General features: G+C 50.6%; 2 protein-coding genes across 2 annotated transcripts in view; one reads left to right on the forward strand and one right to left on the reverse strand.

Moving 5' to 3' along the window:
• The window catches only part of MCL1 (myeloid cell leukemia 1), a 4,617-nt gene extending 658 nt beyond the window's left edge, over positions 1-3,959 (forward strand). The window contains 3 exon segments of the mRNA XM_010838751.1: positions 1-81; positions 427-674; positions 1,212-3,959. Of these exon segments, the coding sequence (XP_010837053.1) occupies positions 1-81; positions 427-674; positions 1,212-1,328 (446 nt within the window). The 3' untranslated portion in view covers positions 1,329-3,959.
• An 8,011-nt stretch (positions 3,960-11,970) lies between these two features.
• Positions 11,971-24,918, reverse strand: ADAMTSL4 (ADAMTS-like 4). The gene is made up of 18 exons (XM_010838697.1): positions 24,449-24,918; positions 22,534-22,762; positions 22,259-22,316; positions 21,615-21,970; positions 20,752-21,433; positions 20,425-20,527; positions 19,552-19,688; positions 18,985-19,189; positions 18,546-18,718; positions 18,288-18,399; positions 18,011-18,196; positions 17,702-17,831; positions 16,937-17,141; positions 16,452-16,628; positions 15,950-16,156; positions 15,676-15,855; positions 15,257-15,401; positions 11,971-15,106 (listed from the first exon to the last, which is right to left on the reverse strand). The coding sequence occupies exons 2-18, from the start codon at positions 22,551-22,553 to the stop codon at positions 14,970-14,972; spliced, it is 3,213 nt and encodes a 1,070-aa protein (XP_010836999.1). The 5' UTR covers positions 22,554-22,762; positions 24,449-24,918; the 3' UTR covers positions 11,971-14,969.

A 24,918-nucleotide genomic window follows, 5' to 3' on the forward strand; every position in this document is an offset into this window, starting at 1 on the left:
GGGCCACCAGCCGGAAGGCGTTGGAGACCCTGTGCTGAGTCGGGGATGGGGTGCAGCGCAACCACGAGACGGCTTTCCAAGGTAAGGGGGTTAGTCCTGGAAGTCGTGCTGCCTTTTTTTCCCAGCTCTCTGGACTCACCCATCTTCGGTGGGTGGAAACAGAAACGAGTCTGTATTGAAAGGACTTTCTTATTTCTGAAACCCAATATTCTGGCCGTGAGTCATTGTTTCCGCCCACTTAATTCTTTTGGAAATGGCAGCTCTGTTCAAAGCCCGGAAAGGGTGGGATGTCAGTTTTCAAGTGGGATCGCCCAGAGTGCTTTAGAGCCCGAATAGCAATTTCCCCCGCCGTGGGTGGGCAGGCGAATCGTGCCCTGGTGTAGACAAAAGCGACCGTGGGAACCTGCATGCTTTTCTTCCTCTCAGGCATGCTTCGGAAACTGGACATCAAAAACGAAGACGATGTCAAATCTTTGTCTCGAGTGATGGTTCATGTTTTCAGTGACGGAGTAACAAACTGGGGCAGGATTGTGACTCTTATTTCTTTTGGTGCCTTTGTGGCCAAACACTTGAAGAGTATAAATCAAGAAAGCTGCATCGAACCACTAGCAGAAAGCATCACAGATGTTCTCGTAAGGTCAAAACGAGACTGGATAGTCAAACAAAGAGGCTGGGTAAGTTTGTTTTAAGGTCGAGTAGGGGACTTGGAGTGGAAATGGATGAAGGATTTAATAAGAGAAAGAGGATATCTAAAGGTTTTTAAGATGCACAGCTTAGTTTTCAAGGCCCTAATTGTGGACCTCTGGTTGCATGGTGTTGATTTAAGTAGTTGGCCCGTAAGGATGGTGGTGTGAGTGTCTTGAACTGTTGCGTCAAAAATCCTGATTTTCTTAGGCTGTTTTATTGTTTGAGTGTTTTGCTTCGGTTATTTTTTTATTCAGTTAGTTACTCCTCATCCCAGTTAATTCAGATTATGAAGAAATGAAAGAAGAATCCCTTGGGGATGATAGTTAATACATTCTTGAGCGTGCCCCACCTCCCTTTTAATTGCATAATGTGTCTCCTTTGCAGAGTTGGGGGTAAAGAATTGGTTCGTCATTAGGTTTGGAGGGAAATCTTAGATATTTTAATTCATCTTTTCCTTGTAAATAGTGTTTTTAAGTCAGTGGAAGCCTGCGCTTGAAAATGTGCTCTTCTTTTTCGTTTTCTAGGATGGGTTTGTGGAGTTCTTCCATGTAGAGGACCTAGAAGGCGGCATCAGAAATGTGCTGCTGGCTTTTGCAGGTGTTGCCGGAGTAGGAGCTGGTTTGGCATATCTAATAAGATAGCCTTTTAAGTGCAATAATTGATTCTTCAACCACCAAAACAGCCACCAAAATCACCACTGTGAACTCACACCTATTTATGAAGTCGGACATCAGGCTGTGCAGGCCATCACCTAGCGATGGATAAAACCAAGTGACAGGAGGATTGTGGCTAACAGTAATAAACACATGAGAAAAGTAATTTCCCTTAAAGAGTCAGTATCTGAAAGAAGCTGAGTTCCGTTTCAGCAACAGGCAACCTTTGGGAAGCTATGGAGATGGACATTTTGGTGAAGACTGTAGAGTGGAGAGACAACTCTCCTAGAACAGGAAATGGACAGGCTGGTCATAGATACGCCCACTGAATTCAGAAACTTCTATAGTGTTAAAACAGAAGCACTACCAACGCCCGTGGCACATGTAAAATTTAAGCTACGACTATGACAAGAAGCCTCAGTACTAGTTAGCTTTCCCATGTGGGATTCTTCAATAGACCAAATGCTCAGGATGTTTGTAGCTGTTCTACTTTGAGGGATTCTTATTTGCCTAATGTCATGGCCAAGAATACCGAAAGTTTGAATAGAATTACAAATTTGGAATGTTTGAAAAACTTCTGTTTATCTGTAAAAATTGTTTATAAGTTTGGAAATTAGTATTAATCAAAAAGATAAAAACAATTTTACTTTTCATTTTTTCATACCCTTAAATTCAGTTTCTATAGTTAGGAACCTGCTTCTTACAGCTTTTCTATTCTAATCTTTATTCTAGTCGATACTAGATTGTATACAGAACCAGCTGATGTAATGGTATGCAACCTGGTGTAGTACAACAATTCTGATAACTATGCAGGCTTTAATTTTCCTATCTTGACTTGGGTAAGTATTTCTTAAACTGCTGTTTGGGGTTTTTTGTTTTTTTTTTTTTTAACCTGGGACTGAGAAATTAATGGAAATTAATCCTTTCATTTTGTTACAACCTGGGTTTTGAATAATTGAGTCAAAGTTTTAAGTTTTATTTTGGGGGGTGGAACACACAGGCTGATGACCTTCAGATGATGGGCTCTGATTGGGCAACTACTTATTTGAATTCCTTCCATTTGTCCTAATTTAACTGGTGCAATTTAAACTGAGTTCATGAGCTCATCTTTAGAGCTTTTGCTAAAAGATTTTCAGGTTTTCCAAATGGGACTTATTAGGAATATGTATAAAAAGATCACATCAGGTGGATGAGAGACACTTGACCCCTATTTGCTTAATAAATTGTACAATAATGGCTTGGCAAAGCAAGCTGTAGTCTAACCATGGTGCTATTATTAGGCTTGCTTGTTAAAACACAGGTCTAAGCCCAGCCTGTGAATAAAACAAATACTTCATTTTTATTAATGATTCTTGAACTTTATTTCTTATCCTTCCTTAAAATATTTGCTGCTTATTCTGCTCCCTCTACACATATTTATATTAGTCCCTACAAATTTACCTTGCCATTCCTGAACTCTTATTAGCCCTTTTAGTTTTTGGCATTAGGAACCTAAGTGACCGCCCACAGAGTCCACCGACCTTCCTCATTTTTGAATTTTATCTTAGGAGATGGCAGTACAGTGGATGCTGACAGTAACGGTCATGAGGTGAGAAGGGTCCCTTCTTGTACTAGTATCTTACTGGGTGTTGCTTAACTCTGGGGAGAAATTTTCAAAAGTCCCCTTAGGGGTTTTCAGAGAAGGGGACAACTTCTTAGGTGATTTTCTCTAGGTACCTTTGCATTTGAATATGCTCACTTAAAATTGATGGGTTCTTTTGTTAAACCTCAAAGTTATATAAAAGTTACTAGTAAACCGAAGAAAACTACAGTGGAACCAGGATCATTTGAAAACTTGAGCCTCTGAATGTGACCTTTAGTTTGTGGACTCCAGACGAAAATAGACATGAATAAAATGACTAAGAATGTAATCAAGGGAATAATTGCCCTGCCTGCCCATCTCTAAGCCTTAAGGTCATCTAGCTAGAGCTATTTTTTTATCTGTGTATTTATCATTGTGATCAGAGACCACTTATTTATATCATGTCTATCTCTAAGGACCTAAAAGCACTTTATATAGTTAATTAATCTTAAGATCTAGTTAAGGTGACTGAAAGGCCTGTCTCCCCATAGCCAGTTGTGGAAATAAGCACAGAGATGTAAATTGATGGAATTTAGGGGCCCCATTTCCACTTTACTAGGTGTGAGTGCTGAAATGTAAAGGAGGATCTAAAATTGATATTTTGGTCAGCAGCTGGCGATGAGGGTTTAGGGAGCCCAAGTGCTTTGGGGCAAGGTGAGTGCTTCTGTAGGGAGAAGAGGCACATGTTGTAAGTGCTGACTGTGTATGTGCAGGCAGATCCTCCACAGTGGAAAGGGAGGCGCTGCTTGCAAAGTTGGCTCTCAGCAGCTTCTGTCTGATGCTTCTCTCAGGGAAAACCCTGCAGTCCTTTAGTCTTGTCTGTGTACATTCTGTTGGGGGTGAACAACTTGGTTCTGGTTAAAACAGCTAATGCTGTTGACAGCTGTGCCAAGAAGGGTTAGGACCAACAAACTAATGTGGGCTATAAAATGTAGTGTGTTTCCCTAACTTCCTGTTTTTCCTGAGAAGAAGAAAATAAATATTTTATTCAAATACAAGGTGTGGTATGGGTGTTTTCTAATCAATGCTTGTTTTCCTTCCCCCTCTTAGGCAAGCATCTGAGGGAAGTCAGCTGAGCAAATAGGTACAGTCTAGGTGAATTAACCAGCAAAAGCTCCATAAAGCTGATTTGCCTTAGAGTGAAGGTCAGTTCCCTTTAGAATAACTCCTTTCATTCAAATTAGAGGTGTTGGGCTTTTAATTACATGTACTAGTGTTGTACTTTGGAGCAGTTCCTGTACATTTTAATACAAAAATCAATACCCTGTCCTGGTTTCTTTTAACCACCAGATGTTGGTATAACTTGAAAGTAAGGAGGTTCATAATAGCAGTTATTGTATCACTCTGTCTCACTCAACCTTTTGAGGTGATTGAAGGAGCTAGAAGAATTAACACCCAAAGTTAAGAATTTTGATAAGGTGGTTGGTACTAATGTTTCAGTACTTTTCCCATTTCCTCCCAAAAAGGAAGTGTGAATTAGCAAGTCAGTTTCAGAAGCACTGTCCTGTCTTTATTTCAGTTACTTTGAAAGAGAGTGGAGTCACCATGGAAATGTGCAAATATGGAGTTTGCATTTTGGTTTTAAGCCCTGATCACAAAATACTAATCGTGCAAACCGGATTCTGTGCTTCCCCCACTTCGTGTTACGTGCATCTGGCCGCTCCTCTTTCTGAAGCCTAACTGCCAAAAGATGGTAGTTACGAAGAAAACTGTTTTACAACTGAACTCTCATACAGAGGTGTGCAGGGAGAGTTAGCAAAGGACATGAGAACCGGAATCATGATCAGTGTCCAGTTCTGCTGAACAGTATTGTTTCTCCCACTGCTGTGTAGCTATCTGAAGCTATTTGTGTGGCAATATTCCTTAGTTTAACACCTTATAAACTTGGGTCAAATGGTAACCAGTAATATGAGTCACTGAGGGAGTCAATCAACACTTTTCCTCATTTAAACACCACTAGGCTTATTCTTTCAGTTCCTGTTTTGTGACTTGAGTACCAGCTCTTCATACCGTTTCAGAACACTGTTCTTAAAGCAGTTGTGACAGCTGGAGGGTTTTATAAAAGTTAAAGTGTAATAACTTGCCAACTGGTGTGTAGCATGGCTCCAGCCAAATGCCCAGAGCACAGACCATTAATTCCTGGAGTTCAAGATGATCAGCTGAGTCAGTCTTAATTTATCCTAGTTCTTTTTGGCCCTATTTGTTCAATGATTACAGAACTTTATCTTCTGGAACCCTCCCACACTGTTCAAAGGCTTTTCAGTTTCAAGATTTGAAAGCTTGACTCTCCCTCTTCTTTAGTTTCAAAGTTGTTACAGTGTTATCTTAGTTATGTGAAGCATGTGGAAAGATGGGGGTTGGGAATCTGCCTCCAGGCAGATGTAACAGAACTCTTGGAATTTCATGTTAACTGGTAATCCTTGTGAAGGGGGGGGGACGGGAATACATGCGGCAGGTTTGTTCCCAGCTATGCCTGGTGTCTCTGGCCGTTCATTTCTGTACTTGTATAGAACAATAATTCTTGACTGTTGTGAAATGTGTTTGCGCCAAGAGTACTGCTATGGATTTTACCCCTTCCAAGTATCTATTTCCGTGGCTTGTTTCTGCCATTGGGTTTCTGTATTTTTACCAGTTTACCTTCTCTTCCTCATCCCCTGGTTAGGGATTAGGTTACCTTGCTAAGAATATTTCAATACTGCAATGAACTGGGACTTTTTTTTTTTGAACTGAAACATTTAAAGAGCTCAAGGCAGCCAGATGTTTGAGGTTTGTCCATCACCTGGCAGGGGACTGCTTACTGTGCACTATCTACATTGGGATGCTGGAGTGAGGAAAGGACCAATTCTTCCCTCAGTCAAAATTGACAAGGAAGGAGTGGGAGCTTAGGGGTAAGCAGATGTAAGCTTTTATATATAGAATGGATTGAAAATAAAATACCTAGGGAACACTGGAAACTTCACAGCTAAATGCACAGTGAACTTTGGGTCCTGGATGAGGGGGAAAAAAGCTATAAAGGACTTGAACAATTGGGGGATTTTTAGTATAAGCAATATGTTAGGTAGTACTGATCAACGTTAAATTTCTTGAGTGTTTTAATTATATTGTGGTTATGTAAGAGAATGTCCTTGTTCTTAGGACATACATCTGAAGAATTTATGCTTAATAAATCCATGGAAAGAAAGCAACTGTAGCACAGTGGTAAAGTTCACAATCTAGTCAAAGTGATAACAGACAAAGGTAATTAAGAGCACAGTGCACATGGTGCTTAAAGGTATTGTAAAATATATGTATAGTAAAACAAGGGCTGGGACAAGGCAGGGAACATTTGAAATTGGACCTTAAAGTGAATAGAAAACGTGCACAAAAGTGTAGAAACGGAAAGAACCTCTAGTGGAGGCTATGAAAAGGAGATTTGTAGATAATTTTTTTACTCATTTCATCTTCCCTCCCTGTCTTCCTTCCCCTTCACCCTGCATGGCCAGTGAATATAGTATCTTCAGTTTCTTCCATTTAGGGCCTTATATAGAAGTACTGGAGAACACTGGTAGAAAAAGAAGAAAGAGGTCTCTTTGGTTTTAGAAGTATGAATTTGGTGTAAATGACATATAACTGAGTGGATTGTGTTTATCTGGGAAGTAAAGAAGACAGACTTGGTTGTTTGCTCTATCTTGTTAAAAGTGGCAGTCTTGAACACAAAACCCAAGGATTATAGCCATTGCTGACTGGATCCTGGTGTGGGAGCTGGCATTGGCAGACCTGCTTTGAATGAAGTTGTCTTAAGAGCACCACCTAAGTTCACTCACACATTCACCAGATATGTTCACCCACTCAGGTTCACATAGGCAAAGGAAAATAAAGAACAGCCCCCAAAAGTTATTTAACTGGACCCCAAGAAACTGAATGCGGCGCCACTCTCCCTAATCCTGTTCCCGTGGGAGACTCGATTACAGCTATTCCCATCCTGGCTCAAAAAACCAGTTTGCTCTGACTGCCCAGACTTCCCCACAGGCTGCATTCTTGCCCATGAGCTCATTGTTTTGGCTTCTCTGCCTGTATAAATCCACAGACTGCCAGAAGTCTCAGTCCCAGCCCCCTAGCTAGCTGAAGCTGCATTCCATTCAGAATTTCACCACCCCCACTGTGGTCACATGCGTGTGTTTATTCAGGTTATCCTGGAACAAGGTGTGCTGGGAAAGAGCCAAGGAAAGCTGTTTGCTGGATTTCTACCTGAATTAGATGAGTTTCCACTTTAAAATGCCTTCAATTCTGTGCCCCTAAAAACAATCTTTTCCAGTTTAGTAGGAGAAGCTGGTTTAAAAATTGTGCTGCACATTTCATAGACACGCCTACAGGGCTGGTATGACTCAGGTGTTCAGATTAGGGAATGGGGAGGGGGTGGTGCTAGGTAGGGATTTTCCCTTAGAAACACTGCTTTCAGAAACTACTGGATCTCTATCCCCAGATCTTTAAAGCCTTTCATCCTCAGCTCACACCTCTATTCCTGAGGTTACCTGGAGTGATTCCCACCCATCTCTTGTCCTTGGTGGGAACGGGGTAGGGGGCGGGGGGACAGCTGGGCCACTGCAAGAAGCAGCTGTTTCACTGCTTTGTTGTTAAAATTTCCTGAGAAGATAACTTGTTTATTTCCTTAGACCGTGAAAGCCCAGATCTAAGGCAAGGTGGGGCTGAAGGGTAATGGGAAGGGCATTTCTCTTTGTAAAGTTTGGAGTTAATACTGTATGCCCAAGCTGTATACTCATTTCCTCTCTACTCTTCATCGGTGGTTTTCTTTTTTAAAAGAAAAGCCAAAAACAAAACTGCAGACTGACACTGGGGGAGGTGACATTTTTTTCATTTCTCAGAAATCCTCCGTGAGGCAGAGTAGAGAAACAGAAACAGGGAAACAACTTCATGTTGAAATGACGTGAGGTTTTGTCTGCATGTTTTGAAATGAGGTGGCTTGTTTTCAGCTCTAACGAAGAGCAGCTCTGCAGAGGAGCTTGGTAATGGCAGAGGAGTGGCTGGCTACCTGCTTCTTTGCCCCTTTCTCTCAAATTTGGTCGTTGGGGTCAGATCTGAAACAGGGCAGAGGTTCTGTACCCTGTTTTCCCCCTCATGAACCATAATGATCAATCCATTTCACTCTGCTGTTGAGTGAAAAAAAACTTACACAAAGTAAGGATTTGGTCAGCAATCCCAGAAGTAGGTTATTAAGTACAGAACACATCAACACAACTTTGATAAAGTTTGTCCTAGGAGGGGAAAAAACGTGACTTAGTAAATCATGACCCTATGTTTGCATGACAGTGTATCTTATACAAAGATGATGTATATTTAATTATTGCATGGGGCTTAAACAATATATTTGAAAGAATCAATTCCTCGAAACTTTAAGTTGAAAAATGAAATTTAGACAGGATTTGCCTGAAATGCAGCAAAATCATGAAAGACATTTGAAAACAACAGAAACTTTATCCCATCCAAGTTCGGATCACTGCGGTCCAGTAACTATTTTGATAAAATGTGCTCTGTGGGAATGAAATTGAATAACAGATAAAAGGAATTAAAATTTAAAGTGAAAATACTAGGTCTCAGGACTTAATTTTCTCCCCTGTAAACTATATTTGTCTTTCCGATCTTATTATTGCAAAGATTTAAAGAGAGATTAGAAGGCTTCCCTGGTGGTCCCGAGGTTGAGAATCCACCTGCCACTGCAGGAGACATGAGTTTGATCCCTGATCTGGGAAGACCCTATATGCTGCGGAGCAACTAAGCCCGTGCACCACGACTACTGAGGCTCTGTTCTAGAGCTTCGGAGCTGCAGCAAGAGAAGCCAGTGCAATGAGAAGCCTGTGCAGCAACAAAGACGGAGCATGGCCATAAATAAATAATTTTTAAAAAGAATACATACAAGTGCTTTAAAAACAAACGTAAGGGATTTTGGGAAATGTCCCATAAGAACTAACTCTTGACCATGTCCAAGTCATTGAATTCCCAGGGAGAAACCACTAAGAAGTTGGTATCAATAAATAGATTAAATTAAAAGGGTCTGCAGTATTTTGAAGCAGAGGGGACATAAACAGGATTTTCTGTGCCTGGGCATTGTGGGAGTTCAACCAGATGGCAGAAATCCCAGGGGTAAGTTAGCGCCCTTCCACATCGTCCCTATTGCCTGTTTCTGTATAGGTCAAAAGCTAAGAACGGGGGACTTCCTGGTTGGTTTGTTGTTCCCTGGTAGTCCAGTGGTTAAGAAGCCACCTTGCAGTGCAGGGAATACCAGTTCCATCCCTGGTCTGGAAAGATCCCACATGCCTCAGGGCAAATAAGCCTGTGCACCACGACTACTGAGCCCAGACCCTGGAGCCCTTGAGCTGCACCTGCCGAGCCTGCATTCCTAGAGCCTGTGCTCCATCGAGAGAAGCCCTCACAGTACTGGGGAGGAGCCCCCGCTCGCCGCAACCGGAGAAGGCCCAGGAGCAGCAACAAAAACCCAGCGTAGCCAAAAATAAGTAATTTTTTAAAAGAGCTAAGAACAGTTTTTGCCTTTTTAACTGGTTGGGAGAAATTTGTGACTTTAAAATTACATGCAATTAAAATTTCAATGTCAAAGTTTGGGACAGCCCTCTTGGTAAAGATCCTGCCTGCCAGTGCAGGAGACGTACGAGACGTGGGTTCAATCCCTGGATTGGATCAGATCCCCTGGAGGAAAAAATGGCAACCCATTCCAGTATTCTTGCCTAGGGAACCCTAAGGACAAAGGGGCCTGGTGGGCCACAGTGCACGGGGCTGCAAAGGGTCGGGCACAACTGGAGTGACTTAGCAGTGGTTCAGCGAGTAAAGAATCTGCCTGCAATGCTGGAGACATAGGAGATGCAGGTTTGATCCCTGGGTCGAGGCGATCCCCTGGAGGAGGAAATGGCAACTCACTCTTAGTATTCTTGCTTGAAAAATCCTACGGAAGAAGAGTCTGGTAGGCTACAGTCCAAAGAGTCACAGAAAATCGAACACGACTGAGCGACTAAACACACCACACAGGACCTTGCTGCTGCTGCTGCTAAGTCGCTTCAGTCGTGTCCGACTCTGTGCGACCCCATAGATGGCAGCCCACCAGGCCCCTTAGTATTGAGTAAAATCACGTTTGGGGGGCTTCCCTGGTGGCTCCCGACAGTAAAGACTGCCTGCAATGCAGGAGACACGGGAGATGCTGATTCAGTCCCTGGGTCGGGAAGATCCCCTGGAGAAGGGAGTGGCTATCTACTTCAGTATTCTTGCCTGGATAATTCCATGGACAGAGGAGCCCGGTTGGCTAGTCTGTGGGTTCACAAAGAGTCACAACTGAGCGATAACAAAGTTTGAAGGGAACAAAGTCTGAAGGGAACAAAGTCATGACCATTTGTTGTGTCATGAAGTCACTCAGTCGTGTCTGACTCTTTGTGACCCCATGGACTGTAGCCCACCAGGCTCCTCCATCCATGGAATTTTCTAGGCAAGAGTACTGGAGTGGGTTGCCATAGGGCTGCTTTTATGCTATAACAGCAGAGTCAAGGGTTGCAGCAGAGATTGATGGCCTGCAAGATTGAAAATATTTATACTCTCTGCTTTTATTTATTTTTTTAATACACCTTGCAGCATGTGGAATCTTTGTTCCTCAACCAGGGACCAAACCCACACCCCCTACACTGGAAGTGTGGAGTCTTAACCACTGGCCCACCAGGGAAGTCACATCTTTGGTACTTTAGAAAGAGGTTGCCCTCTCCTCTACCTGAGCTAAAAAGGAGTCTTACGATGTCATGAAAGAGTCAGGCAACCAAGAATCAAGGCAAGGGGAGGGAGGAAGAAAGTAACCTCAGCCTCTCACCCTGTTTCTTTTCCTCCTAACTCCAAGTTCTTTCTGTAGAGCTGTGTCTTAAGATTCAGGCAAGGCTCACATAGACATACCTCCTAACTCCAACTTGGAACCGTCCTGAAATTGAACCCATTTCTCCAATACTGAGATTCAAACACAGCTCTCTGGTGCTCACTGAAAAAGTGCTTTGGTCTCTCCAGTCCCTAGCCATCTCTGCACCTCCCCTTCAACTGATGTAGCTGATTGGTTCCCTAGGTTCTGACTGCCATGGCTCACGCATGCCTTGTTTTGGACTAACTTGGCGCATTACTCCCTCCAATCCTTTCTAGGGTCTGACCTCAGCCATGAAACACCCTCCTCTAGAGTTTTCCCCAGGCTCCAGGGTCAAGGAGCCCGAAGTCAGATTGAAGATCTGTACTGTCTAGTTTGGTTAACCCAAACTGTTTATCTCTCTTGTTGACAGACTTAGTCTTAGGTACTTTCCTGAGGCTTTCTACTTCCTGTAGAAGGTGCCTCCCACCCTGTATAGCTGACATCTTTTCATCACCTGCCTGTGACAAATAAGCCCCCCTCTGCTCTAACTTCTCCACCCAGCTGACTCCCAGAACCAGAGCTGATGGATTTCAGGGGTGCTGGTAGGAGAGAGGGTGGGAATGTGGGAACCCCCACCCCCACTCCACCTCCAGATTATGACCTCTAGCCTGATTCTCCATGCTTTAAGAAGAGGTTTCCTGATTCAGTTTACTCTGGTGGGGGAGGGTGTTAGGTTCAAATGAAGTCTATTTGTAAAACTGGGGAGAAGGGGAAAGCAGAAAATGGAAGAGGATCTGGTTGGAGAGAATCTGGAAAGGAATTAACAGTTCCTTGCATTTTATTCTCACTCTCATCCCTCTGCTCTCCAGGTCTATCTAGATCCTGCCTCAAGGGCTCTTGAGAGAGGGTTTCTTAAGACTCTCTGAGACACTCATGCCATCACGTGGGTCAGCACCTGGGCCCTTGCGCTTGGCTTCACTCCTAGTTACCACAGAGGTTGAATCTGGACCAGTGAAACGTTCGGGTCTCTTCAGACCCACCCCTGCAGCTGTGAGCACCTGCTTGCAGGGAGGCCCCCAGTTGGGGAAGTCTAGAAGCTAAATTTAGTCTGAAGGCTGAAGCGTAATTGGGTGGGTGATTACCCTGGGGAAGCTGGGAGGGGGGAGGGGTGAATTCTGACCCAGCTGAACAGAGTCCTCAGAAGTTCACTTCTAAGTCCCCGGATTAGAACCACAGTCACCTTCCCCCAGCAAACACTCAGAAATGAGAAGCCCCAGCAATCTGCTGGCCTTCTGCACGCTTGATCTCTCTTGTGCTCATCAAGATTGTTCCTACCGCCACCCCACCCCCACCTCAACTCTCAGGGGTCCAGTTCCTCTGAGTCCTTCCCTAAATTCCCCCCCAGAGCAGCAAGGCTAAGGGCCCCTGCACCACATCTCCCTGAACTTGGGTTAACAGCTTCCTCTCTCCCAAGTCCCTCCACAGGGCTTCAGAGGTCAGCAAAGAGGGTCTGGCCGCAGTAATCCCCTGAAAGAGGCCAGGAAAAGGGGTGCTTGAGGTCCGCTTCTGCTTCCTGAAAAGTTTCACAGTGACTCCCCTTCCCATTCTGACCTCAGTGACCAGAGGAAAGAATCCTTGGGGGCTGCACTGAATCCTAGCTTTAAAATGAAAGGGGAAAGGGGGCAACCCCCCAGATGAAAGCCTACATCCTGAGAAGTCAGAGGCTGAAGGCTGTGAGGGAGCTGGGGGATGTCAGGGAAGGGAGGTGTTGAAGCTGGGGGAGCCCTAAGAGGGGCTGTGGCTGCATTCCCCACCTGTGATTGGCTCTCAGGCTAAGGCCAAAATCCAAACCTGCCCGGCAACAGTCCTGAGAGGCCCTAAGAGGGAGGAGGAACTTCGGGAAGTCAGCTGAACTGGGGCCACCGCCCAGCCTTCAGCTTCCAGGAATCACTGGGAGGGCCCTAGCTCTTCACCACACCCCTCCCTCGGTCTCACAACTCCGCCTTCAGCCTTCAATGTCTGCAGGGCTGGCTCAGGTCCCACTCCCCTGGTGCCCCCACATCTTTGATCCCCTTAGAGGTTCACCAAAGAGAGGAGCCGTCTGATGCCTGCAGAGACACTGAGACTGGACCCCCTCGGTACCCCATTCTTCATTTCCCACCCTGGAGGAGTCAGTTTCATTTTCCTTTCTCCCCATTTTCTTCTGCCTCCTTCCTGATACACTGTCCACCTGAGATGGTACCTGTAGTCTTCCTTCTCAGCCATTTCCAGCCCAAAGAAAGCCTGCTTCCCAAGGCAACAGAATAACATGAGGGAGCTGCCAGAATGGAGAAGTCCTGTCCCCTCGGGTAGCTCTGGGGTCCTTCTCAGGGTCTGGGTGTGTCTAGGTGTACATGCTCAGGACAGTAGTTACGGAGTTCAGCTGTTACTGCAGGCCTTTATTTATGATCTTACTTGGCCAGACTTGTGGAGGTGAAGGGATGGGGGAGGGATCCTCCTAATGGGGAGAGAAGCTCAATTCTATTGCACTTCCCCCTTTCCTAAGCATGGGGACCCCTCCCCCAGAAGTGTGGCTTCCACAAGTGGTGATCAGGACTCAGAATTGTAGGGGTGGTGTCGGGGAGAGGATATGTGTTATGGGAAAGGCTGTCCGTGCTCACACCACCTCCAACAAACTATTTACCTTGAGAGCGGACGTGGGCGTTGGGTTGGGAGGAGACCAGGGTGAGACATCTCGGAAGAATGTGTCTTTGGCTGGACATCCAGTACTGCCTTGGCTCCACCCTTGACTCCACCCCCAAGTCCCCTAGAGCCAGGCCAGGCTCCTCCTCCAGCCCTTTCTGCTGGGGGTGGGGTTAGGGGGTGATCATTTCCTTTCCTCCCACTCTATAAAAAGCAACAAACCAAGAGCTTAATAGGGAAACGGGTAATAGCAGAAAAGATGAGAGGGGCAGGAAGGCAGGGCCAAGGAAAGAGAACAGGAAAAACGACCCCTGAAAAGGCAGCTGTCATTCAGCTCAGCCCCAGATGGAAAAAAGTGCTTCTAGATCCCAAGAGACTTTACAGAAGGACCCAGCCTACCAGGAAACCCACCGTGGACCCAGCAGTTTCTGTTTTGGACCCAAGTGCCCAACTCTGTACCTAAACTGGGGGAAGTGGTGACCTCTAGTGGTCGATGACCAACCTGCAGGGACTGTGATCAGCCAGGACCCTCTGCCTCTGACCAAGGCTTCATTCGGGTCTCAGGTGACTGGGGCTCCCTCATTAGGCTTTCTGTGCCCAGACTCTCCATCTGGGCTCCAAGCGCTGTTCCCCTTCCCACCCTTCATTCTCATCTCACACAGCTTGCTTAGGTGGCCTGTATAGCTGGGTTCCCACGAGGACAATGAAGAGCCTGTTTCTCATTTGTCATAATCATCTTTAATAAAAATAAATTAGTTCTGGAGTAGGAACCATTTTAGGAGGTGGGGAGTAGAAGCAGGGGCTAGGATGTCTTGTTCTAAACTTGCTCTTTTCCATCCTCTGCCCAGCTGGTCTCTGCTCTGGGGGTCAGTCTCTCTTCCTGGAGGGCAAGCGCTCACCCCCACCCCTCATTAGCTATGAGAGGGAGGGATAGAGACTAGGTAAAGGGAGAAGGGGTCAGAGGACAGAAGGAAGGTTTAGATGATACGTGGCCTGAACAGGAAAAATGAGGGTTAGGACACAAAATTGGGATTAATGTGGAGGCCAGACTCTAAGTAGCTCGGATTCCCAAAGAGCTGCCAACTTGCTTTCCTCTCAGCCCAGAAAACTCTCTGGGAAACAGGCATCATCCCCTCCTGGGGGATTGTGTAACTTCTTTTTGAGAAGTGATACAGATGTATGGGTGCACACACATCCATACGGGCCCATACACATTTGGGTGCATGTGTGCACACACACCATCACACCGCCACACGGGCACAGACCCAGCCACACATCTTAATGATCACTGTCCATCATCTTGCCAACTTCCATCACCCTGGGGGACGTCTCTAGTAAGACCAGGACAGGCTGGAGAGCCAGAGGATACAGAGTGGGGTGATTGAGGGGTGACTGATGGTGGGTGACTGATGAGAAAACCACAAGGAGAGGGTCTCCTGGACCCATTTCAGGCGGGCTCTGGGGAAGACCGCTCCAGGACATGGGCACAAGAGCGGCAACAGGTGGCTGTGTAGTAGGGATAGACGCAGAGCCGGGCCTGCACCACCAGGGGGCAGTGTGGAGAGCTGTCCTTGCATTGATCATCTGGGGACAGAGGAGGCCATTGGGCACAAGAAGTCACCAAGATCCATCCCGCTGGAGGCGTGCTGCCCACTCCCAATTGTCCTTCCTAATCTCCACCCACACTTCAGCTAAATCCGCTCTACTGGGGATGGGGGAGAGGGAGCTCTTTACCAGGGCGCTGGCTGCAGGGCTGGCTGTTACAGGATCGTTTCCTGGCGGGCCGCAGGTGAAGAGGGCATCGGATGCTGAGGGTCTGGTTGGCAGTCAGGCACTGGACCTCCCTTGTCTGCACGCCACCCTGGCAGGAGCGAGAACACTGGGGAGACCCCAAGCTATCAAATCAGACCTCTGCTGTGCTCCAGGCTCCTGCTGCACCCCAGGCCTCCTCAGAGGAGGAGGAGTTGGGGGGCCTCTCCTGGAGCATTATGAACCCCCATGCAGAGGGGCCCACCTCTCCTCCCAGTCTAGGCAGAGGGACAAGTTAACCTGCCCCTGGCCTTAGCTAGGGGGCACAGAGGGATGTCCAAAGAGAGAAACCTCTCCTTTTCTGGTAGTCCACGCTGGGTAGGGCAGGAGAGCCAGGCACTCACCGGACTCCAGGGTGTAGAAAACCACCGGTCCTGGCAGTCCTGCCCTTGACAGGGCTGCAGGGCAGGGGGCCTGGGAAGGTGGGAACAGTTGCTAGGAGAAGTCACGTTGAACTCAGTCCCCAGTTTGGACACACAGATGACGTCTCTACGCTGTGTGCCAGAGCCGCACTCTGAGGAGCACTGACGGAGGAGACAGGGAGGGACAGCAGGATGACTCCTGCCTCTTCGCCCCCGGGAATCCCACCCATGGGCCCCTCCCAGGCGCTCAGCTCACCTCTGCCCAGGGCCCGGTGTACCAGCACCACGACACTTCACAGGGCCCCAGACTGCAGGCACGCATGTCAGGGGGCCGGCTTCCGGGTGCACAGGTCTGCTCACCGGCTCCTGCCCCTGCTTCCTCCTGGCTTATCCCGTGGGCCTCCCCACTCCCAAGGCAGACCACAGAACGTCTCTGGATTCCCGTCCCACACTCCGCTGAGCACTGTTGGGAAGCAGAGTGTGAAGGGAGACGGGGTGACGTGGGGGAGGGGAGGGGGTCAAGGACAGACACCTCCTGGATCCGGGAGTTAGGGAATGCCCTGGGGGACTTTTGCCAGGCAGGTTCAGGACGTTAGTGTAAGTTTTTTTCCAAGTTCCCAACATTGGCAGTGTCTAGCACACAGCAGGTGCTTGCCCAGTCAACATTTATGCAACTGCATTGGGAAGACACCTGAGAGGGTGTCGTGGGTGATGGGGGGCACTAGGGATGTTGGGGCTCAGCAGAGAGGGGGGCCCACCTTGGAACTCCAGTCGCTGTGGAACCAGGCCGTGGTGCAGGGCCCCATGTCACAGGCCTCTCTGCTGGGGGGCCGCGGGGGCCCTGAGGCACACTCCTGCTCACTCACTTCATCCCCGTTGTTGCCGACACAGCGGACCTGCCGGCTCCTCTGGCCGCGCCCGCATCGCACAGAGCACTGAGGGGACAAGGGGCACGGAGGGCTGGGCTTCCCTGGCTTCCTCACTGTCTTCCCTCTCTGGGGCTTCTGAACCAGGATGGGCCTCTGATGCCTGGCTCAGAGGTTACAGGGCTTCATGGGCTGAGGAGCAGGCTGAGTACAAGGCATGTCTTAGCTGCCTTACAGTTGGAGGCTCATATGAGATCTCATTTGTAAAAGTTTCTGCCGATTAATACAGAGTTGGGAAAACTGCAGCTCTAGCTCACTGGTGCCCACACCTCCAGGATCCTCCCTGTCCGAGAGCCTCCTTGCCCGGAGCCACTCACCTGACTCCAGGGTGAGCGAACCTCCCAATGGCCGCAGAGGCGCAGCTGGCAGGGCTGGGTGATGTTGGGTCGGGGCAGGTGCCCGCAGCGCTCTAGGGGCACTGAGGACCCGCCACCCCCAAACTCCTGCCGGCAGCGTAGCTGACGGTGCTGGGTGCCGGGTCCACACGAACGGCTGCAGGACGTCCACTCGCCGGCCTCCCAGCTGTGGGCAGAGGCAGGGAAGGGACAGAGACAGAGATGGCAAAAACAGAGATATGTGCGGCTGCCATGTTCGGGAAAGGGGACAACAAACTGGGAGTGGGGACCTGTCAGAGGCGAGTGGGCTTATTTAACATTTGGAGTCTGGGATCCCTTGTGGGACTCAGGGTTGTCTTGCGGTGGCTCAGATGGTAAAGAATCTCCTGCAATGCAGGAGACAAAGGTTTGATCCCAAGGTCGGGAAGATCCCCAGGTCAGGAAGATCCTCTGGGAGAAGGGAATGGCAACCCACTCCAGTATTCTTGCCTGGGAAATCCCATGGACTGACTGGCTACAGCCCATGGGGTCAAAAAGAGTTGGACAGGACTAAGCGACTAACACACACACACACACACACACACACACACCACACATCCTCGGTTGTATAAGAAACTAAGAGAGTGTAGCCAGGAGACCCTGTATTGAGTGCAGAGTCCAAATGAGATCCTACGGGTGCAGGGATGGGTCTCCCAGGGGCAACTGTTATGTCCCTAGGATCCTAGCCCTCCCATGGGGCACACTCACTATGGTGGGCACGGGGGGCCGTGGCAGGGCTCCTGGGAGGCTGGGGGCCTGGCACCCATGGCACAGCTGCGTTCATCCAGCTCCTCTCCTGACTCTCGAGAAATGCAGAGGAAGATGGGGCGCCAAACACCTGAAGGGGGATAAAGGGAAGCCCGGGGAGGTGGGATGGCTTGGCATCCAGTGTCAGTGGGTCCCAGGCACTGAAGTCTGAGTTGGCACAGAGTCAAGGTGTGATGCATGCCCAGGGCAGGGGATCAGGAGTGCCAAGCCAGGAATATGGGCCAAGGGGGCTGGTGTGTGAAGTCTCACCTTTCCCACAGGATGCCGAGCACTCCGAGTGTCCAACTCGTTTCCAGTATCCGGCTGGAGACCCCAGGGGTGTTCTGGGAGGGGGTGGGGCAGGCATCTGGGGGATCCTCACCTGCCGCTGGAGGGTGCCTGGGGTGCGGGCAGGGCGAGGCGCTGAAACAGGAGGGGGCTCTACCCTCAAAATCTCTGCGGAGAGAGTTGAGTAGACAAATCAGATGGGCCTCGTCACGCTCAGCTTCACCCCACCTCCTTCTAAGTCTGGGAGTCAAAGTCTTACCAGGCTGGAGTTGAGGAACACGGGGCTCTGGAGTGGGGTTCTCAAGGCTCGGGGGAGGTGAAGAGATGACATACTGATAGAAAACACCTGGGTTTTCCTCCTGAAAGATCATCTGGGGAGAGAAAGAGAAGGTAATGAATGTCCAGGGATGGCCAGGGGGCATCCGCCAGCCTTCTGCCCATCCTGAGACCCACAGCCTCCCCTCAGAGAAAAGGCCTCCCGCAGTGGTGCAGCCTCAAGCCCAGGCCCCTCGCTCACGTAGACATCCACGGGCTGGGTGGTGGGGCCTTCTGCGGACAGACTCTCCCCAGCGCCCTCCTCCCGGGGAGGACGGTTGTACCGGAAGACAGTCCCGCCGGCGGTATAGGACCCAGGGGGATCCACAGCCCAGTTTCCATTGATGATGGACCGGCCCCCAGGACCTCGAAGTGCTGGAGGTGGCAGATCAGGACATGTGAGGTCATCCTGTCCTCCTCTCCTCTCACTTCCCTACTGGCAGGGAACCCACATATCCCCCCAACCTGCACACCTCCCCATGCTCCTGTGGCTCCTCATTGCCCCCACCTGGGAAGGAGAGGGAGGGGAGCCCTGACTTCACTGGTGGCTTGTTTCCTGTGCTGAATGGGGGTGTGCCGGGCAGAACCAACTGACCAGGGAAGGAGTGGGGACCTAAGACTCAGGGAGCTCAGGGACTCACCAAGGTAGTTGGAGCTGGGCCGGAGCTGGGCAATCTGGAGTCGGGAGGCCCCGGCAGGAATGGACAAGATCTTCTGATAACCCAGAGGGCCACCCCGCTCAGTGAGGTTCCCCGAGACGAGGCGACAGGTAGAATCATCACCCCCACAGATGCCACAGCCATCTGGATGCCGGCCAGAGCCGAGGATGCCATCACAGCCAGGGCTCTGGGGGGAAACAGAGTTAGGCAGAGCCTGCTGGAAGCCAGACATCACTTCGCACCCTGGCCTGGGCTTCTTGGAGCCTTCAGCTCACCATGGGCCTTGATCTTTGCTGTACAAGTGAGACTGTTTCTTTGTCAGCACCCCATCCCCAGCTAGCCTCCAGGAAGCTTGGACGGGCCCAGCGGGGTCTTTCCCACTGTTCACATCTTTTGCTCAGCCTCACTTGGCAGGTAAGAACCCTCCTCTTTGCCATCTCAGCCGGGTGTTTTGTCATTGTGATAATGAACAAGGAGGCTCCCTTGGTGTGTGTGTAGTAGTTACTAACACTGCCCCTCTCCCCATGCATGCTCCCCCTCTTCCCTCACCAGACAGCGTCCAGCCACACAGATGTCCAGGGATCCAGGCTGACACAGGGTCCCGTCCTGGACCTTTTGGGTGTGACGGACATAGAAGCGGAAGCCACGGGGACGGCAGTTCAGCTCACAGCGCTGAGAACCCTGAACTAAGAGACAGGGTAGAAGGGTGGTTAGCTAGGTTCCCTGGTGGGAGGTCAGTTGGGAAAGACTCCAAGGGCCCTGAGAACAGCCCTTATGTTGGCAATAAGGCATCCTGAGGTTGTCGGGGGCCCTGTGGTCGAAGGCAACGCAACAATTCTGAAAGGTCAGTTTGAGGGTCACACAAAAGTCAGATCAGCTGGGATCACTGAGACCAGGAAAAGGGCAGGCAACTCTGAGAGAGATAGCTGAAACTGTGATTATGGGAGTTCAGAGCTCAGGAGGGCTTGTCTTGGTATCAAGGTGACACAGGCCTAAAATCCAAAGAATGGTAACTTGAGACAAAGTGATATAACATGGTCCAGGATCAGTGGCCCACCCCCAGCCGGCTGTTACCACCGGACAGGATCTCTCTGCCCATGCCCGGCCCCGGTCGTGTCCACTCCACCTCCTGGACGGGTTTCTTCCCAGAGGAGGTCCGCTGAAGAGCACCTCTGAATGCAGCCCTCTCCCAGCCCGACTCCTCGGCTGACCATCCACCACATCTGACAGCTGGGGCCCTGTTTGAAACCCCCACCCCTTTCTGGGCCTGTTCTGTCTCTTTACCCCAGTCGTGGGAAATAAGGAAGACAATGATTCAGAAGAAACACAAGAGCCTACAGAGGAGACAAAGAGGGCTGAGTCTCCTTCCCCGTCATCCCCCAATCTTCAGCCCCCCGTTCCAGGGATAGCTAGAAACCTCACCTTCCGTGAAGGGCTCCCACTGGTACAGTTGGCCCATGAACTCCTGGGAGTCAAAGGCTGCACACTGCAGGGCCCGGGGGTCTGGCTGCTCAGCGGGGCAGGGCTGAGGTGGGGGATACAGAGGAGTCAAAGCTGGGGAGGAAAATGGGGGTGTGGATCAGGGCTGGATTTGGGGGGTAGAGAGGAAGGTCAGGTCTAGGGAAGAGCTCCAAGCCCCCTGCCCTGAAGAGGTCGGATGCCAAGGCCCTTCTCCCTCAGGTCCAGATCTGACGGGCTAATCAGGGAAGCAGAATTGGAAGTCTGGGAGGGGTCAAAGAAGGAACTCACCGCTTGGCTGCAGGCTCTCAGCTGTTCACTCTCCCCAGAACATCTTGGGACAGGGCTACTGGGAGCAAAGAGGCTCCAGAGTGGGCTGGAGTGGGGGCCAGAGCTCAGCAGAGGCAGCCAGCCATCTGGCTGGGGAGGGGCAGACTCCGTGAGGGACCCGTGGAGATTCCCCCCAGGTCTCCACTGCTCCCAGCTCTGCTGGCCTCGGCCCCAAGGCACAGAAAGGAAAGGATTAGGGTGTCTGTCTGCCAGCCTGGGGCTGGCCCAACCCTGGGAACTTGGCCTTCTTGGCTGAAGGGACAGGTGAAAGGAGCTACCTTCTCCCGGGGATGGGGAATGAAAGGAAGACTCTGTGCCAGAGGCCTGGGCTCTGGGGTGTGGCCCTGTGGGGGCAGGCCTGGCTCTAAAGGGCACGGCTGTCTGAGCAGCTTCAGGGCTTGGGGGTTCTGCTTGGGGTGGGAGGGTGTGGGCAGAAGGTTCTGTGGGAGACAGTTCTGTTTTCTGGGTGTGGTTTGAGGAAGATGGCTCTGTTCTCGGAGTCAGGGATGGAAGATCTGAGGTTTGAGAGAGTTCAGATCTGGGTGGTCTTCGGGGATGCCTGCGGTTCCGATGGAGCGGCAAAGCAAAGGGCACCCTCCCATAGCCAAACATTCCTGGCTTGATGGGGTCTCGAACCCGGGACCTGAGAAGGTGTTGCAGACATGGAGTCACAGCGCTGGCCATCTCTGACCCGGCCTCCCCATCTTACTTACTAGCACCAGAGAAGCCTTTCTAAGCCCTGGATCCTTTGCTACCCTTTCCTTCACCCCAAGCCCCGCCTCTACCTCAAGGCACCGCCCCTACCTCAAAGCCCCACCCCTCACCTCCTAGCTCCTTGAGTCTCCGGAGCCTCCTCTCTCCCTAATTGAGAAGCAGGACCTCGAAGGGGGCCACCTCTTCCTCGAGGTGGTGGCCTGTATAGGGGAAGGGTTTCTCGGGAAGTCTGCGGTCTGGTGCCTTGACCCCGGGGAAGCAGGGCTTCTGGATGTCTTGGGGGCCGGGGTGGAAGGGGCAGGCCCTGGTGGAGTTGAGTTGTAGGGAGCTGACATGTCCGGCTCCGGCGCTGTACCCCAACCCCGCAGGGCTGGGAGCAAGAGGCCCACTGGTCCCAAGGACCCCAGACCCCTTCAGGGCCCTGGCTCTCTTCGGGGGGTGTCTGAAGAGAGTGTCCAGACAACACCTAGGTAGACAAAAAGTTCACACAAAATTAGAATGATTTTCGAGGGAACTGTACGGAATATCTAGTCCACCCTGAGGTTTGGGGCAGTTGTTACTGACCCAAGGTCAAATTCAGTAGCAGAGGTGATTTGGCAAGGAGTTAGGGAGTTGGAGAGGCTGGAGGGCCAAGTGTGAGAGAAAGGGGCCAGGTCTTATCAGAGGCTGCAGAAAATGCAAATGTGGTCTGGAGAGAGTGGGTAGTGGGGAGACAGAGAGATGAAAGGATCGTAGCCTCTAGTCCCTGGCTCACCTCCTGATCCAGGCAGAGCTGAGGGAGGGACAGAAGCAGCATCAGACACAACTGGGGCCTGCAAACCAAAAGCAGGAGCGAAGGTATCAGACAGGAGCCTGAGGAGGTGTTACATCACGCCTTGCCCCCAGCTGGCTCCCCACATCCTGATACCAACTTCTCAGAAAGCAGAAGTTACTCATCACTTCCCCCGGCCCCTCCCAGAGAGGTCCTTTCCCTCACTTCTACAGACTGAGAATCAGTCATTCCCTCCACCCTGGCCCCCTACCACTTACCTGCCCGCACACTTCTCCATTGCTCCTCCCTTGATGGCCCTGGGCCCAGGGAGGAGGGGACCGGAAGTAAACACTCTACTGTGGCATCTGGGCCTCGGATGGGGGTTGCACTCTGTAAGGACCCAAGCCTGGTCCAGTCTCCGGAAAGCTGGAGATTGGGAGGGATGACTTCTCAGGACAACTCAGAGTGAGAATGGAGGGGTGATGATTGGTCCATCTCTTAATGATCCTAAAGGTGAGAGGGAAAAGGAACACTGCCTTTGTCCATCTACACAAGCTGAAGGGGTGGGTGCCCTCAGCCTCCCAGCTCAGGCGCAGTCCTCCCCTCAGCTGCAGGAACTTCTCAGCTCCTGGGTCCTAACCAGTGACTGTCTCTAGGCCAGTTCAGACACATGCATCTTTCTTAAGAGGGTTGAGGGAGGCTCATTGAGGGCTTTTCAGACATCCTCTCCAAGCTGCTGACTGGAAGCCCCCTGGGCTTTCCATTCCCACCTGCCTCTCAGCCTTTTCTTGCCTTCTTAGCTAGTAAGCTTCTTCTGGAACACTCAGACACAACTGTGCCTGTCTCAAACTTTTCAGCCAAGGGATAAATTAAATGGCCTGATGGTTTAATCTCTAGAGAAGCAGGTGATTTTTCCCAGTGATATTTAACTTCCCTCTAGGGGGCCAGCCTCCGGCATTGGATCAATGAGGCCTTTCTTCAGGCAAGACTCTGATGGCTGGGAGAAGCTGGGAAGGGGAGATACAGCTAGAGAGGCTGTTGCTCCCCGGTCACTCATGGGTCTATCTTCTGAAGAGCCAGGAAGTCCATCCTGAAGTCTCAGCTTGATCACTGGAGAAGTGGAGCTTGGAACCCTCCCCTGGTCTAAGCCTGGCTCCCCCATGGACCTCCAGTTCCTTCACAATGAACCCTTCCCACCCCCACTCTTCATGCTGCTCTGAGCTCTGCTTTCCAGGAAAAAAAAAAATGTTTCTGTTGGATCTGAAAGGCACCCGGGAGAGGAATCCAAGGAGCTAATGCCGAGGTGGGCCAGTTCAGGGGCAGGAAAATGACAGAGGGAAGGGTAGGAATGTGCTTGGAGGTAGCAAATTCATTCCCCCGCACCTCCCTGAGACCCCAGGGCTTGGGAAGTTAAGGGAAGGATCACAGTGGCGGAGCCTGTGCCCGAACGGTCTCCTCAGCTACTTGGGGTTGGGAAGGGGGTTGCTGATGGCTGCTCCTTCCCTTGGCTGGGCTGATCACTGAGGTCAGCAACTCCGCCCTGATGAGGAGGCGGGTAGGGGCTCCAGAGAAAGGCCAACATTCCACCCAAACCTTCAGCTTTCGGCCTGACTCCCTTCCTGGTGGCTGAAGGGAAGGAGATGGGAGGATGGTTACTGCCACTTCTTGCTGCTGGGTCCCCTCTCCACTCCCTCTGCCTCTGCTTCTCTCTGCTACCCCAGGCCTGTGTCTAGCTGTCTCTCTCTATGGGTCTACCCAGTACACATAATCCTGTCCTGAGCTGGGTTTGGCTTTGGCAGCTCCCTGGAGAAGTGAGGGGTGGGGGGTGGGGTGACGTGAGCTCCTGGGGCCAGGGCCAGGCCTGGCTCCCTCTCTGGAAAAGTCCTACCCCACCCCCTGCATAGCTGGGCAGGGGGCCGACACACACACACACACACACACACACACACACTGCAGAAACAGATACACATTTGTGGTTTTGAGTCTTTTCATGTTTTCCATGTTTCTCATCTGGTGAGTCTCACTGTCCAGAGTGAAGAAGGAGAGGTCAGACAGAACTGGTCATTCCTGGGCCAGGCTGACACTGGCCTAGACAAACCTGGGCTCCTCCCTGCCACAACTCCACACTGGCCAGTGGAGACCAAGGAGGAGTGACCTGGGCAGAACTAACCCCTTCACCCCCAAGAGACCTACCTCTGGGGAACAGTGGTGCTGAGGGGCAGGGGGTGGGTCACAGGCTCCGGGGCTGGCTGCAGAGCCCCTGTCTTGGGCGAGAACTCCTTGGTCCTCCTTGTGCCTCTCCTGGGTCCTGGAGGCCCATCCCAACAGGTGTCCTGCCTTTCTAGTCGTTAGGCTGAGCTGGATTCAGGGCACCCACTTGTATCCCTCCCAGCGTCTGTGTCCCCCAACCCAGGACGGAAGCGGATGACAGGGTTGGGGGGATGGGGGGAGGAACGCATCATCCAGAAGTACCTTTCCTGAGGGGAAGGGCAGGAGGTGCCCGGCGCGTGCCGGGAGCTCCTGGGTGTGTTTTCCAATTTTATTCTGTGTAGGAATTTTGGCTGATTCTTCGTCCGAGTGATGGGGCCAGCGTTCCAAGGGATCAGAACCCCCTCCCCAGGAATTGGACCCCAGGGACTGGAAGATCTTCCGAGGCTATAAGA

This window comes from Bison bison, unplaced genomic scaffold, assembly GCF_000754665.1.
Source record: "Bison bison bison isolate TAMUID 2011002044 unplaced genomic scaffold, Bison_UMD1.0 scf7180017864104, whole genome shotgun sequence".
Lineage (NCBI taxonomy): Eukaryota > Metazoa > Chordata > Mammalia > Artiodactyla > Bovidae > Bison > Bison bison.